General features: G+C 50.8%; 7 protein-coding genes across 7 annotated transcripts; 4 read left to right on the top strand and 3 right to left on the bottom strand.

Moving 5' to 3' along the window:
• The first annotated feature begins 473 nt into the window (after window positions 1–473).
• TrAtP1_010832 (uncharacterized protein) lies at window positions 474–2,013 on the top strand. The gene has a single exon (XM_014092274.2). It carries the CDS (start codon window positions 1,074–1,076, stop codon window positions 1,977–1,979), a length of 906 nt encoding a protein of 301 aa, XP_013947749.2. The 5' UTR covers window positions 474–1,073; the 3' UTR covers window positions 1,980–2,013.
• A 188-nt stretch (window positions 2,014–2,201) lies between these two features.
• TrAtP1_010831 (uncharacterized protein) lies at window positions 2,202–3,825 on the top strand. The gene has a single exon (XM_014092273.2). The coding sequence runs from the start codon at window positions 2,287–2,289 to the stop codon at window positions 3,643–3,645; it is 1,359 nt and encodes a 452-aa protein (XP_013947748.2). The 5' UTR covers window positions 2,202–2,286; the 3' UTR covers window positions 3,646–3,825.
• Window positions 3,826–4,856: 1,031 nt separating this feature from the next.
• TrAtP1_010830 (uncharacterized protein) lies at window positions 4,857–6,130 on the bottom strand. The gene is made up of 2 exons (XM_014092272.2): window positions 5,669–6,130; window positions 4,857–5,587 (listed from the first exon to the last, which is right to left on the bottom strand). The coding sequence occupies exons 1-2, from the start codon at window positions 6,048–6,050 to the stop codon at window positions 4,944–4,946; spliced, it is 1,026 nt and encodes a 341-aa protein (XP_013947747.2). The 5' UTR covers window positions 6,051–6,130; the 3' UTR covers window positions 4,857–4,943.
• A 483-nt stretch (window positions 6,131–6,613) lies between these two features.
• On the top strand, window positions 6,614–7,768 carry TrAtP1_010829 (uncharacterized protein; the record flags this gene model as incomplete). Its single annotated transcript, XM_014092271.2, has 1 exon — window positions 6,614–7,768. One exon carries the CDS (start codon window positions 6,614–6,616, stop codon window positions 7,766–7,768), a length of 1,155 nt encoding a protein of 384 aa, XP_013947746.2.
• A 702-nt stretch (window positions 7,769–8,470) lies between these two features.
• TrAtP1_010828 (uncharacterized protein) lies at window positions 8,471–9,683 on the top strand (the record flags this gene model as incomplete). The annotated part of the gene is made up of 2 exons (XM_066114868.1): window positions 8,471–8,622; window positions 9,062–9,683. 2 exons carry the CDS (start codon window positions 8,471–8,473, stop codon window positions 9,681–9,683), a joined length of 774 nt encoding a protein of 257 aa, XP_065970965.1.
• A 302-nt stretch (window positions 9,684–9,985) lies between these two features.
• On the bottom strand, window positions 9,986–11,131 carry TrAtP1_010827 (uncharacterized protein; the record flags this gene model as incomplete). Its single annotated transcript, XM_014092269.2, has 1 exon — window positions 9,986–11,131. One exon carries the CDS (start codon window positions 11,129–11,131, stop codon window positions 9,986–9,988), a length of 1,146 nt encoding a protein of 381 aa, XP_013947744.2.
• Window positions 11,132–11,493: 362 nt separating this feature from the next.
• On the bottom strand, window positions 11,494–13,231 carry TrAtP1_010826 (uncharacterized protein). The gene has a single exon (XM_014092268.2). It carries the CDS (start codon window positions 13,103–13,105, stop codon window positions 11,765–11,767), a length of 1,341 nt encoding a protein of 446 aa, XP_013947743.2. The 5' UTR covers window positions 13,106–13,231; the 3' UTR covers window positions 11,494–11,764.
• Window positions 13,232–13,474: the final 243 nt, after the last annotated feature.

The raw sequence follows: 13,474 nt of genomic DNA, 5'->3' as shown, positions 1-13,474 counted from the left end.
TCGTTAGGTTTGATATAACATGAGTACGATTCATGCTTGTATATAAGACAAGGACTTTTGAATAGCTGGGCGGAGCGGACATGTTCACCCGAATGTATTTCAATCATTAAATAAATGAATACACAAGTTCAACATGCAATTGTAAACACCCAACTGGCTAAATATCGATGGGTTAACCAAGAACGAGATTAAATATTGCTTACTCATTTAGCCGGAGACAAGCATTGAGTCGCCATAGGAGACGGACGGTCGATGCCGGCGTATACTATTCTAGTGGTTCAACGTGTACAAATGCGGCCCATTTTTTGACACGCCGCATGCGATTGTTATGATTGCAAACTAACAAGTCCTTATAAAATGTCAGAGGAAGAAATAGTCAATAAAATGAAGCATAGTCTACCATCGACGCTATTTTCATCTCCCCGCGTTATTATCCAGATCCCTGCGCTCCGAACCAGCCCCTCACCTTGCCTTTTGCGCAACATCATCTACTACCCATATTAGTCTCTCGTTAGATTTTACACATGATACAATTTCTGACATCTTTATCGCTATTTATCAAGAGACGAAGCTCACAATGACTTTACGTAGCATTGTTGCTACGAGCCAGCCAAAGCATCAGCCGCGCGCTTCGAAACACGGCGCCACAGATGCACCTTCTGAGCCGGATCTCATCAAGCCGTGGAAACTCCCTCCTCCAAAGACATATATATTCAAAAATGCGAATGTGGTGGATGCAGCAAATGGGCAAATTATTCCAAACCAGAATGTCAGGATATCAAATGGACTCATCCAAGAAATTGACGGCAGTAATAGCGCGCAGCTATGCTCTAGCGACACCATCGTGATAGACATGGCAGGCAAATATCTCTGCCCTGGGCTCATCGACTGCCATGCCCATCTATCTTCCGTGCCTGGAGAGGAGGGTCTTGCAGCGGCTGCGAATCACGCCGATGCTGCGGTATCTCTACTACGCCAGCCATACATGGCCGCTCAAGTCCTCTACCGGGGCTTCACTACGATGAGAGACACCGGCGGTGCAACGCTGGCTCTCAAAGAGGCCATAGCAGACGATGTATTCCATGGGCCGCGGCTATTCATCGCCAATAGGGCACTCTCGCAGACTGGAGGCCACGGCGATTCGCGATCTGCGCATGAGAGCTGCTGCGGAGCCACAACTTCTCTTTCTACCATCGTCGACGGCGTCCCAGCCGCGATACATGCTGCCCGAGAGCAGATTCGCACGGGGGGCAGATTTCATCAAGATCATGGCAAGCGGCGGTGTTGCGTCTCCCACAGATAGGATTGACCACATCCAGTTCACTGCTGCTGAGATCCGGGCGATTACTGAAGTTGCAGATACTTACAATACATATGTGACTGCTCATGCTTACACGCCTCGGGCGATCAGGCACGCTGTCGACAACGGCGTCAAGGGCATCGAGCACGGCAATCTGATTGACAAAGAGACGGCAGAATACATGGCCAAGAACGACGTGTGGTTTACTCCCACTCTTGTCACCTACCACGCCATGGGCTCTGACAAGTATGCCGGCTTCCTCCCTCCTGCAAACCGCGAGAAGAATCGCCAGGTGCTGGAACAAGGACTGCAATCTCTGCGCTTGGCAGACGAGGCTGGGGTCACCATCTGCCACGGCTCCGACCTCCTCAGGCCTCTGTGGGCCGAGCAGAGCAAAGAATTCGGCATTCGAGCACAAGCTCTAAGTGCAAAGAAGATTCTCCAGGGGGCCACCGTGAATGCGGCGAGGATGCTGAAGCAGGAGAACTTCTTGGGCCAGATCAAAGAGGGATTTGCCGCAGATGTTTTGGTGCTGAGTGGGAATCCGCTGGAGGATGTTACAATTCTAGATGAGCCGGAGAAGAACATTCTTGCAGTATTGAAAAATGGCCGGGTGTATAAGAGCAGGTGGACGAAGCTGCCGGAGGATGTCACTCGAGCCCAGGCGTTTATCGAGTGACTCAACAAGGGTGAAGAATAGATGAAAATACATGATTAATTGTAAGATTCGAGTGAATGGAATAATTCTTCTTATGGCTTGTAAGTTGAAAGTATCTCGGGCAATCGGGTGTGTGGAGAGAGATCGATCTGACTAGATCGGGGTCGTCTTAGTCAGCAAGATCCGACATCTAGTTGCCGATATTAGGCGTCGACATCTTTTCCTCTTCTCTCAACTACAACAACAACTCATATCCTCTCATGCCCAAGCTGCGCAGCGTTTAAACCTCCGACACGAGCTCTCGCGCACCCACAATGAGCCGCAAGCCATGATCTCCGGCCGCTCTAATGCTCCCTCGCTGGATCTGCCAGACTCCACCACCGGCGTCCTCCCCGTGATCCCGCCCGGCGTCGAGCTCCCCGATCGCCACCCGCGAAACAATGCCGCGACCGCAGCTTCAGCGGCCGGAGTGAGGGCTCTCAGCGCGCAGCTCGTTGCCTTTTACTTCCGCGCGCCCGCAAAGTCCTTCTTCCGCACGAGGGTCGACTATCTGGCGTATGCCCGGACGATACACCACCAGCAGACAAAGCGGCTGATGCAGGCCGTCGCAGAAGATGCCTCGCCGACGAAGCTGGTTGCGGCGCTGCGGCAGACGTGGCTGTGGATGCGCAGCACAACGCCGGGCGTGTTGACGTCGGCCATCAGGCATGAAGGCTGGGGCATTGTGCCGCACCAGATCATGCCGCCGCTGATTGCCAACATTGGCGTCAACGCCGTGCTGTACACGGGCTATCTGCACATCTTGGGCCACCTGCACGAGGGGAGCTCCAAGGCTGCCAAGAGGGTGTATCCGCCGCCTCCTCCGCAGGCCACCTTTGCGGCTGGCTTCCTGGCGGGCGGACTACAGAGTGTCTTGGCCGCTCCACTGGACGCACTGCAGGCACGATACGATCACCGCGATATGATGCCCAGCGACGGCAGCAACCGGCCTCGAAGCATGTGGACGTTTAGCGCCGAGAAGCTGAGGGAAATCGGGCTGCGGGGCATCTTTGCCGGATGGGGTGTGTCGTTCGTCAAGGACAGCCTGGGATGCGCCATCTTTTTCAGCACATTCGAGTATATCAAAGCCCAGTCGTATTATCGCTTCGTGGCATGGTACTACGGAGGCTTGGAGGAGAACATTGTCGATCTTCTGGCGACAAAACGGCCTGCGGACAAGCCTACGGATGGTGGCATTCAGCTGATTCGACCGCACTACGCTATTGAGCCCGCGTTCCTCCTTGCCGCCGGCATAAGCGCATCCTTCACTCAGCAGCTTCTGCTCCACCCCCTCACGCACTTTCAGGTGAAGCACTGGGACCATCTGGAAGAAGTCGACGAGAAAGCCGCCCGGCTGCGCGCATCCCGCGCTGCCAATCCAGATACGCCTCAGCGCCGATGGAGGATGCTGCGGGCTTACTATCACGCCTATCAGGAGACTTTTGCTGCTTGTACGGCCGAGGCTTCGGCGGAAAGACTGAGTCTGGGGAAGTGGCTGTATCGCGGATTCTGGTGGAACACGATTCGGCAGGTTCCGAGCACAAGCGCCGGCTTGATCATCTTTGAGCTTATCCGCCGAAAGTACGGGTTTGGAATGGACGAAGTGCGCATTAACACCGAGGATGGATACGACATCTTGTTGCATTAGAGGGTAATACAAGGATTCATGATGCATGTCATGTTTTGTATTAGAGTATATAGCACACAGACCTCTCTCCATTAGATATAGTACACGATAGAATATACCACTCCTGCAAATGAATATCAATGCTGATTTGACTATAGCCGTTTGAAGCATGGTCAAAAATTGCTATCCTCTGTTACTCCCAGCACAGGTTTTACTTCTTCTCCGCCTGCAAAACTGCTCAAACGAATCGGTAGAGTTCTTTTTCATAAGTCGCAGACGACTGAAAATTGAGAGCCGTAGTCGGATAACGTGCTGTGGACCTTGTCTGCTAGTTCGGTAGATCGCACTGTTCCTCGGACGTTGTATCCTGTCTAGGGCTTGCTTGACGATATGCTGGGCTATGAAGCCGTTGGCGCCGGTGACGAGTAAAGTTTGTTCGGACGGAGGTGCCATTGTAACTATCTGTTATTTGAGTTTCCGTTTGAGGTAGATTCGATTTACAGTAATCGAGAGTCATAGTGCCGTATAGCTAAGCTGTGTGTTTTGTCTCTGCTCCGCTCCGCTGGCTGGGTGGATGGAAAAGTGCCGCAGATTCCAAGTATATAAAGGGGAGCCCTTGGGAGGAGGTGTAGTATTACGGATTTACACGTAGTTTGATACCTCTCACAAACCTAGAATCTCTTCCAGCTTGAGCACTCTTCCTCTTCTTAATAACTCCAACTCACTATTACAACAGCCATGACAAACTTGTTCGAATATTTTACAAACCTACTAGCAGCTTTATTACAGCTAGTGGCAACTAAAGAAGGAAAAGAAAGTGCTATAATTGCTCTTTGTAATATCTTACGAATTTCCTTTGCCAGCGCATGCCAGCCAGAAGGAATTCACAATACATCGCATGAAGGAATTAGAGCAAGGGATCACAACCACTTTGAAGGAATTAGAGAAAGTAAATTAATAAAGCCAGTCTGTTCATCTTTTTATCTAGACATGAAGTTATTACATCTACAATCTATAGATGCTTGGCCGCTCTTTTCTCTGGTATGGCTCTGGCTCGAGAATAGAAATATGCATAGTTTCGTATTAAAAAAAAGAATTACCAGGTGAACAAGAGGCTTGCTCTTCTTATTGTCCTGGAAAATGATGGTACTGGTAATGTGATGTATGGCATCTCAGTAATGTAAATCTCTTTTAAACCGCTTACGAACCAACTAAACTTCAAGATAGACACACCCCTGGCAGCGTTTACTTTAACATTTCTTCTTATATATTACGCTCATAGCCATAGCCAAAGTACAGTAATCTCAGCGACCCCCATCTCAATTCTCCGCACTCAACCCAATCATCCCCAAGCTTACATCCCAAAGACGCGCCGCACTCTCCCCATCGTGAATATGCGCCGCATGTCCCGGCGCAAGAACCGTCGCATCTCCCCTCCACAACTCGCTCTCCTGACAATCCTCCAGAAACACACCACCTTTGCCTTCCCACTCGCGCGATATCGCCGCCCACACCGTCGTGGCAGCGCCCTGCTCAGCACTCTTCATCCTTTGCGCGACAAGCGGATCCCCAGTCAGGGCATTGAGCTCCGACTCGGGCGTCATTCTGTTGAGCCTCGTGCCGCTGATGCCTCCCGGATGGGCCGCCAGGCCGTGCAGGCCGCTGGCGCCGTAGCGCTTTTCCATCTCGAATGCCATGTAAATGTTTGCTGTTTTAGATTGCGCGTATGCGAGTAGCGGCTGGTACTCATCCTGGCGGTCAAAGTTGACGTCGTCGAAACGGATGCCCGACTGGCGGTGGCCTGACGCTGAGAGGCAGACGACTCGAGAGTGGAAAGATGGCGTGCTCGATGCGAGTAAAGCATCTTTGAGGGCTTGGAAAAGAGCAAAATGCCCGAGGTGGTTGGTTCCAAAATGCAGCTCAAAGCCATCTTCAGTTGTTCCTTTTGGATATCCACGGATGCCTTTGATGCAAACTTAGTACATGGAGAAAAGAAAGGTCTCGCGGAACGTCCCAAGATAGGGGGCAACAAATCGTAACTCACCAGCGTTGCAAACTAGAATATTAAGCCTGCCCAATGTCCGGCCCAAGAAGTCGGCAGCAAACTCTCGTATATTCTTGAGAGAGTCCAAGCTCATTTCCATGTACTCGAGTTTTCCCGGCTTGTTGTCACAGCGGAGCTCTGCTTCAGCCTTTTTGCCCTTTTCAGCGTCACGCCCGGTGAAGTACACATCAGCACCAGTGGCATGCAGCGCACGCACTGTTTCGAAGCCGATGCCAGAGGTGCCTCCAGTCACGAGGATAACCTTTCCCCTAAGCTGGCCATCCAAGGATTGATCTCGTACAATCCCAAGGGCGGTAGGACGGGCGTCTCCGGGGCCATTGGTATCTTGGTGTTCTTTTGCGTATGGAGCTATGAGCGACATGATGATTTGTTAGACAGCTGTGTTTAGGCCAGTCGATGAATAGCAGAATTATTGGGCTGAATGTACGATGAATGTAGAGTAAAAAAAAAAAGTGTATTGGCCAACTATAGATTATATAGGCCACCATCTCGATTATATGTACTTAATCTTCAATGTCCCCATGTGGAGAGTTTAGCTGCTTCAAGCGTCTCCCTCCGCCATACTCAAGCCAGACTAGCTCACAGCGAGGATTCCCAATCACGGACCTGTTGCGGATATAAACCATCATGGTCGCAGGTCCATCAGAAAGTAAACGAATGTATGACGAAGCATCCATCGAGAACATACAAAAAAGTAGGAGCCCCGGTCGAGATCCATTGCTCGCCGGCAAAAGTGGGGCCGTGGGAAACGGATTTACCGGCAATAGGTCCGCTCTTGAATAACGAAGTAGACGGCACCTCCCACCTATAAATCATGATGCTGTTTGTTGGATTTTTGAAGAATAAAAGAATTTAGAAGCTTCTTTATAGAGATCAAAGGAGAGTTCAATAGAAAGCACAGAAACTAGACTCAATACCAGCATAATGGCTTCAGCAACAACTCACGCAGAGTTTGGCGTCCGCACAACGGCCCTGACTGTTGCCGCCGCTTTCCCCTCCGCCATCGCAGGCAAGACGATTTTAATCACGGGAGTCAACATCAAGGGCCTCGGCTTTGCCACCGCGCAGGCCTTTGCCTCGCAGAAAGCCGCGCTCCTCATCCTCGCGGGCCGCACCCCCGCCAAGCTGCAAGAATCCGCCGATACTTTGGCCAGAGAATATCCCGGCACAAAGTTCCGCATCCTAGAGCTGGACCTCAGCTCTCAAAGGGGCGCGCGAGCAGCCGCCGCCACGCTAAACGGATGGACTGACTTGCCCGCCATTGACATCCTTGTCAATAACGCCGGCATCATGAACATCCCCACCCGCCAGCTCAACGAGGACGGCATCGAGCGGCACTTTGCGACAAACCACGTCGGCCACTTTCTCTTTACAAACCTCATCATGGGGAAGCTGATTGCGGCGGCGCAAAAGCCCGGCGCTGGAAAGGGTGCCACTCGCGTCATCAACGTATCCTCCATGGGCGCCAACTTTAGCCCCATCCGCTATAGCGATATCAACTGGGAAAAGGCAAACGAGACGATACCTCTTGTCGAGCAGCCAGACTATTTACGATTTTCCCAAATGCTGGGCATCGACCAAGACGTCATCAAGGCTGACAGTTTCATCTCAATGGGAGCCTACGGACAGTCCAAGACAGCCAACGTGCTGTTCAGCCTCGGCCTCAACGAGCGCTTATACAACAAATATGGCATTTTGAGCCTTGGCTTACATCCCGGCTCCATCATCACCGAGCTCGGACGGGAGATGGACCCCGAGGTATGGAGACAGAGGACGGAAAAGTTCAAAAAGGGAGGTATGGTTTTTAAGAACCAGGAAGAAGGCACCAGCACAACGCTGGTGGCTGCTGTGGACCCAGCACTGACACTGCCAACAAAGAGGCCTCTTGCAAGCGAGGCAGATCTCGCAAAGATGGGCAGGGAATTGAAGGGCGAAGACGGGGAGTGGGAGGGCAGGGGTGTGTTTCTGAGTGATTGCCAAATCTTTGAGGACGCAAAGGCGTGGTTTACGAGCTGGAGCCAGGGAGAGAAGCTTTGGGCAAAGAGCGAGGAGCTTGTGGGAGAGAAGTTTGCCTACTAAATATGGGTAGTTAAGCAGCAATACTTGCAATGCCTTTTATATATCAAAAGCTTATATCAAACGTTCTTAGACTGTCTGTTGACAAATGATTTAGCCTCCCTAATGTGAAAGAGAATCATCTGATGTTTGCGAGCCCCGTTGCCGATTCCTAATGTAATTCCATGGGCCCTCTCATAGTAGACTCGTGTGCATCATGACATATTTCCGTCACTTCATCTATATTCGGACATAAGCGGCCGCTTGAAGCCTACATTAGCATCCGGAATTAGTTTACACAGGCGAAGCCGCGGGGAGGCGGGGGAGTGATGCAGTCTTTACTTAGCCGTTATCACTGCGTATGTAAATATGTATCTTCTCGGGGGCGATTCTTCGGAGAATGGTACTTGATAAGTATATTGTGTGGGTTTAGCTTCAAAGTAGTCACTTGATGGAAATATCAGCAATAGACGAACACTGGTCTGAGGATTGTTGCTCGTAAACAATCTCAATCAACCGTCTTTCTACATAGTAGTATCTTGTAAAACAACAAGGTGGACTGTCCCCTCCAAAACACACATATGGCACCCAATGTACCACATGATCAAATCATTAACAAAGCACTAATCAGCAACCAAGACTCATCCCTAGTCAACCACTCTTTTAGACCCCAATCAACATCTTCAGACCGGTCTGACGTGCTTCCTTTAGTCTCCAGCTAGGCCGATGCGGGCAGCCAATCACGCAGCGCCCAGCCAAGCCTCGCATCCAGATCGGGCCACTCACCGCGTGCCAGCAACGCAATCTGGAAACGAGGCGCATCTCGACAACGAGCAAAGCAAATCACCAGACTGCCACGTCAACATCTGCCAGCGTCAGTAGTAGCATAGTGCGTACGCTGTCGAGGGCTGTTCACAATTCAGCTCGCAAGATAGCCACTATTGCCCCGTAATCAAGCGTGAACCGGACGGAAAGGAAAATGCACTTTTACCACTGCAGATATGCTGCATGCATACACGCAAAGGATGCCAAACCACCATTAGGCACAAACAGCGCCCAACTTCAAATGCCATCTCCCCAATCTCCAACCCACCACTTCTCCCAACTCAATCTCCACCTCACTCAGCCATCATCATCAATTTCTTCATCTTGAAGAAGAAGAAAGAAAAGACAGCCCAACACACGCGCCTCAACCATGCTCCCCCCCAAGCCACAAACCCAATCCACCGAAAACCTCCTCCTCAAATGCCAAAAAGAAGTATCCCTCACCCAAACCTCTAATCAACCCCCATAAACTAAAACAACATCATTCTCCAGACTCACAAGAAATGCCTCCCCCCCGAATGGTCCATCCACCCCCCCCAACAAGGAAATCCTCCCTCCCCACGACACCCTCGCCCTCGCCATCCAAATCGACTCCTCCTCGCCCTCCACCCGCATCAACTTCCTCGAGGCCGCCTCCAACCGCTCCGTCGGCTCCATCCTCGGCGCCGAATACCGCGGCTCCATCGTCGTCGTGCCCTGGCGGCCCGGCCTCAAGTTTGTCTGCGTCGCGACCTGCCGGAGGCGCAGCGGGTGTCGCGTCGGGGTGGTGAGAGAGGCTAAAAGAGGAGCTGCAGCAGCAGCGTCAGCGCAGATGAAGAAGGATTCTGCTGTTGCTGCTGCTGCTACTGTTGCCGCCGCGAAGAGGAGTGTTGGCGGAGGCAGAAACATGGGCAGTGACAAGGCCCTTGACGTTAATCATGGCCATCATGCTGCAGTCTCTCCTGCTAGTAGTAGTGGCAGTCCGACTAGGAGTCGTATTCCCACTCCCAAAGGGCAGCGCATGAGCATCAAGAAATACGAAAATAACAGACACGTGAGCGTCAACGCTGCGAGGACTATTGGGACCAAGTCGAGAATCCCAACGAGGCGAGTCGTCGCACAAAGCTGCTGCTAGGAGATCGTGACAGCATGCAGTGTTGACGGAAGAATGCGTCGAGATGTCACACATTGCCTTGCCTGATACATGACGATATTAGAATGATTAATGAGTTACGAATATTGCTATACCAATCACCCAAATATATAAACACATCACAAGAACAGCCGTTTCGCACAAGATGATTAAACAATAAAATGGTAGTCGTATTACCGCTGCCCTCAGCAGCTAGCTTTTATCACACAAGTCGCTCATCGCTATGCAAAACCTCAAGGTATATCCATACAAAGAAAGAAGATGTAAAAAATGGCCAACAACACTCAAAAATGGTCCGTCCCTATACCCAGTTCCCCCACGCCTCCCTCGTCCATCAGCAGCAAATATTGCTTGGAGTGTTCCCACAAGCCCTCCCACGCACAAGATCGAAACTCCAGGAACCACTGATACGTCTCAGTGTATAGGTCGGGATACAGGTAGTACGTCAAGAAAGCCTGCATTGCGTCACACATATCTCGAATATCGTTCTGGCCCGCTCGGATCGGCATGTGCATGGCGAGGCTGATGTAGAAGCGGATTCCGAGAGCCCTGCCCAGCGCCCAGCTTGACCGATTCATTTCCGTCCACACTAAGCCGTCATTGCGGTTCCAGCATTTGGCAATGGTGTGGACGCTGCAGCACCAGATGAGCTCGAGGAAGCTTTGCACGCCTTCTCCGGGGGCCTCTGCAAATATCCAGGCGGGAATGGGATGCCCAAGTTCAGACACCCTGTCGCACCGCATCTTCAGCTCCGCAGCAAACATGTCGCGCTGGAACAGAACCATGGACTCTTCGTCATGCTCACATCTGGGCTCTGTAGCAGAACACTCGTCAAAAGCTGCGTCTCGGATATTACACAAGCGCTGCGCTACCTCGTGCAGCCTCTTCTTCGTCCACGGACAGATGGACACGGCGTCCAGGGGAATATAGCCGTCTGGCCAGCGTTCCGAGTATCTTTGCAGAGCGTGTCTCCAGAAAGTACTTGGATGCTTGGCGTAGGCGTATATCTTGACCAGGTATTGAATGTGGACGGCCAGTTCGAGCATGTTGCCCAGAGTCTCGGCATCACGGATCGTGTCCAGCGACGGCTGCCGTGAAATTGCATACAGGCACTTCCAAACTCCCTCTTTTTGGCGAGTCACTTGCAGAATGCCCATGGTCAGCAGGCAGATGCCCATGTTTGACGGGTGGATAGTGTCCTTGATGATCCTTTTAAGGATCGGGACCTTGTAGGCTTTGAGGACGCCAGCAAAGTACGGCGAACTTGCCGCAAAGTTCCTCAGATCGCACTTGGTAGGGAGGTAGCCCATGATCATTTCGATCATCTCTGGCGGCAAACTTTCCATGGAAACGGTCGATATCTCACTTTGTCGCTCTAGGACGAGGCGAGGCGTCGGAAAGGACGTGCGTTGTTCGTTTGGCGAGATCATTGTGCGTGTCTAGGATACTTTCATAAACGACAGACAAGATGTTCATAGTGATATTTGGTAGTAATGTTAGCTAGCTTGGGTCCTGCTGTAGGCCTAGATGCTGATGGAGCGGGAGAGTGAGGAGCAATGAATTGCTGTTCGGCGTTTGTTTTGGACTGGAGCACGAAAAGAATGCGTGGCTCCTGCTCAATATCAATGACCGATGCACGGCAACAATAAAGATAAAGAGCCACCAGTAGGATGATGAGCACGAATGTAGATTCCACTGTTTTGTCATCTTATTCTCTGCAGCGAGTGCGATTCAGTGTGCCTTTTGGCACAGCACAAGATGGGAATCTTTATCGTTTGCATTATAAACTGTGGTATCTATCAATTTAATGACTTCAGGAACAGCTGCCCGATACAAATAAACCGCTAATATTACATGCATCGCGAGTTCTTCTTTTGCAGATAAACGCCGTCATATCACAACTCCATGTCCGCCACACCTAAAGAGGCAATCTCTACCTAACAATGAATCTTTCCATGAACCATGGAGCGGCTACATGCCAACCACATCTTCATCAACACCTTGAATCCGCCTCACCAAACATAATTCTTTTGATCCGTAGTCATCATAGTAACAAGTTTGCATTAACAATCGGCAGCAACATGCGTACTGCCTGTTTGACAGCTGGTTGCCTCGCGCTCCATTATCGTCTCTCCTTGTGCTTGATTCAGCATCTGGATGATTTCCGTAATCCTTGTATCCTTCATCAAATGCGCCAATAGACTTCTAGCCTTTGCCGCTTGACTTGTATCGGTATTGTTCTCTTGGCTCGCGTTTTCGCCGTCGCGGTTTAGATTTTCGTGTTCGTCTGCGTCTCGGATTGGCTCATGAGTCTTTTGTCGTTTCGCTGCCGGAGCTGCTTGCTCCATCTCGACATAATCCTCCGACACGGTTGCCTGTTCATAGCGCCTCTTGTAGCCAACCTTGAAGCCGTTTGCGAATCCTGCTTCGTAGGCATCCTGATAGCCACTCTGATATTCCTCGTCATAGGCGGCGGGAGGGCCGTTATCACTCAACTCTAGTTTTTTGCCATTTATCCAGATGGAGGTGGTGTTTTTCTGAGTAGCAGGATGAAAAGCTGAGAAGCCAACAGCTTTTGTCCTCTTCGCAAACCTCCTACGCATCCTCTCTTCCCGTTCTCTCCAAAATCTACCTTTCGTCTCCTTGGCCCAGATATCCAGATCTCTTGGCCATCGGATGCAGTGCAACACAATTTCTCGCGACGCCAATGCATTTTCCAGAGGACAAGTCGTACCCTGTCTGAGTTTGATACCAAGAAAATCCATGCAAACGTTTTCCAAATACGGTTTATAATCGTGCCCCTTTGCTGGCGGCGTGCAGATGGCAGACGTGGCAAGTATTCGCGAATCGACAATCTGCTTATGAAGCAATCGTAGTATCTCCAAATCATCCTGAACTTTGTGTCCGATAATGACGGTATCTTGGTCAATGAAATCGAAGAGATTTGCCCGTGCCTCTCTCCAGCCATGGAGGCTCTCGCTGCGAGAGGAACCGTTCCAGCCTATATTCGGCACAACGCGCGAGTTTATCAAAACTTGTCCGGAGAGAAAGTCAACAGCAGCAAAAGCTAGCAGCTCCATCGGGCAATGCTTTGGCTGCTTTCGAACACAGTGGATGGCTACGGCTTTTCGCTTCTGGATCGCAGGGTATGCCTTGGGCGCCCGCACAAGGTCCTCAATACAGAGGCCTTTTTCGACTCTGTCTTTTGGAAGCGGCTCCCTTCCAAGGAGAAAGCGCTCGCGCAAAAGGACCTCTTGCGGGTGGCGTTGAACTAACAGTGTTTTATAAATGTTGGCTTGCTGGCCGAATTCCACCTTCGAATACAGGTTGCCACCGTGTTGCAGCATCAGCGATGATGTCTGTACAGACGGATACATTGGTGGAATTGGGGCATGATAATGCATTGAAGAATGAAATGAAAATTATGGCTGTAAGTGTGCGGGTTTGAAGCTTTCATCGCCCTCGACTATGAAGCAGTAAAGAGGAGCTGGTAATGAGAGAAATGGGAGGAGCGGGGAATAAACATGAAGACGAAAGGAAAAAAAAGAAAATAAACATGAAGAGGAAAGGCAAAAAGAATCAAGGCAGGGAAGGAGGGAAGAGGGAAGGAGGTCAAGAGGTGTTGATAACGGAAAATCGCTGCTCCGGACCAAAGATGGGAGAGTCTGGGCACTGCCATGGCACTGGCGGAACATCTTGCCTGTAAACACATGTCAAGTGAGAATCCGCATTTATTTTCTATTTTGTGCTACAATCTCAACCATCAGCTCTCA

This window comes from Trichoderma atroviride, chromosome 6, assembly GCF_020647795.1.
Source record: "Trichoderma atroviride chromosome 6, complete sequence".
NCBI lineage: Eukaryota > Fungi > Ascomycota > Sordariomycetes > Hypocreales > Hypocreaceae > Trichoderma > Trichoderma atroviride.
This window is presented reverse-complemented; position numbering and strand designations above follow the sequence as displayed.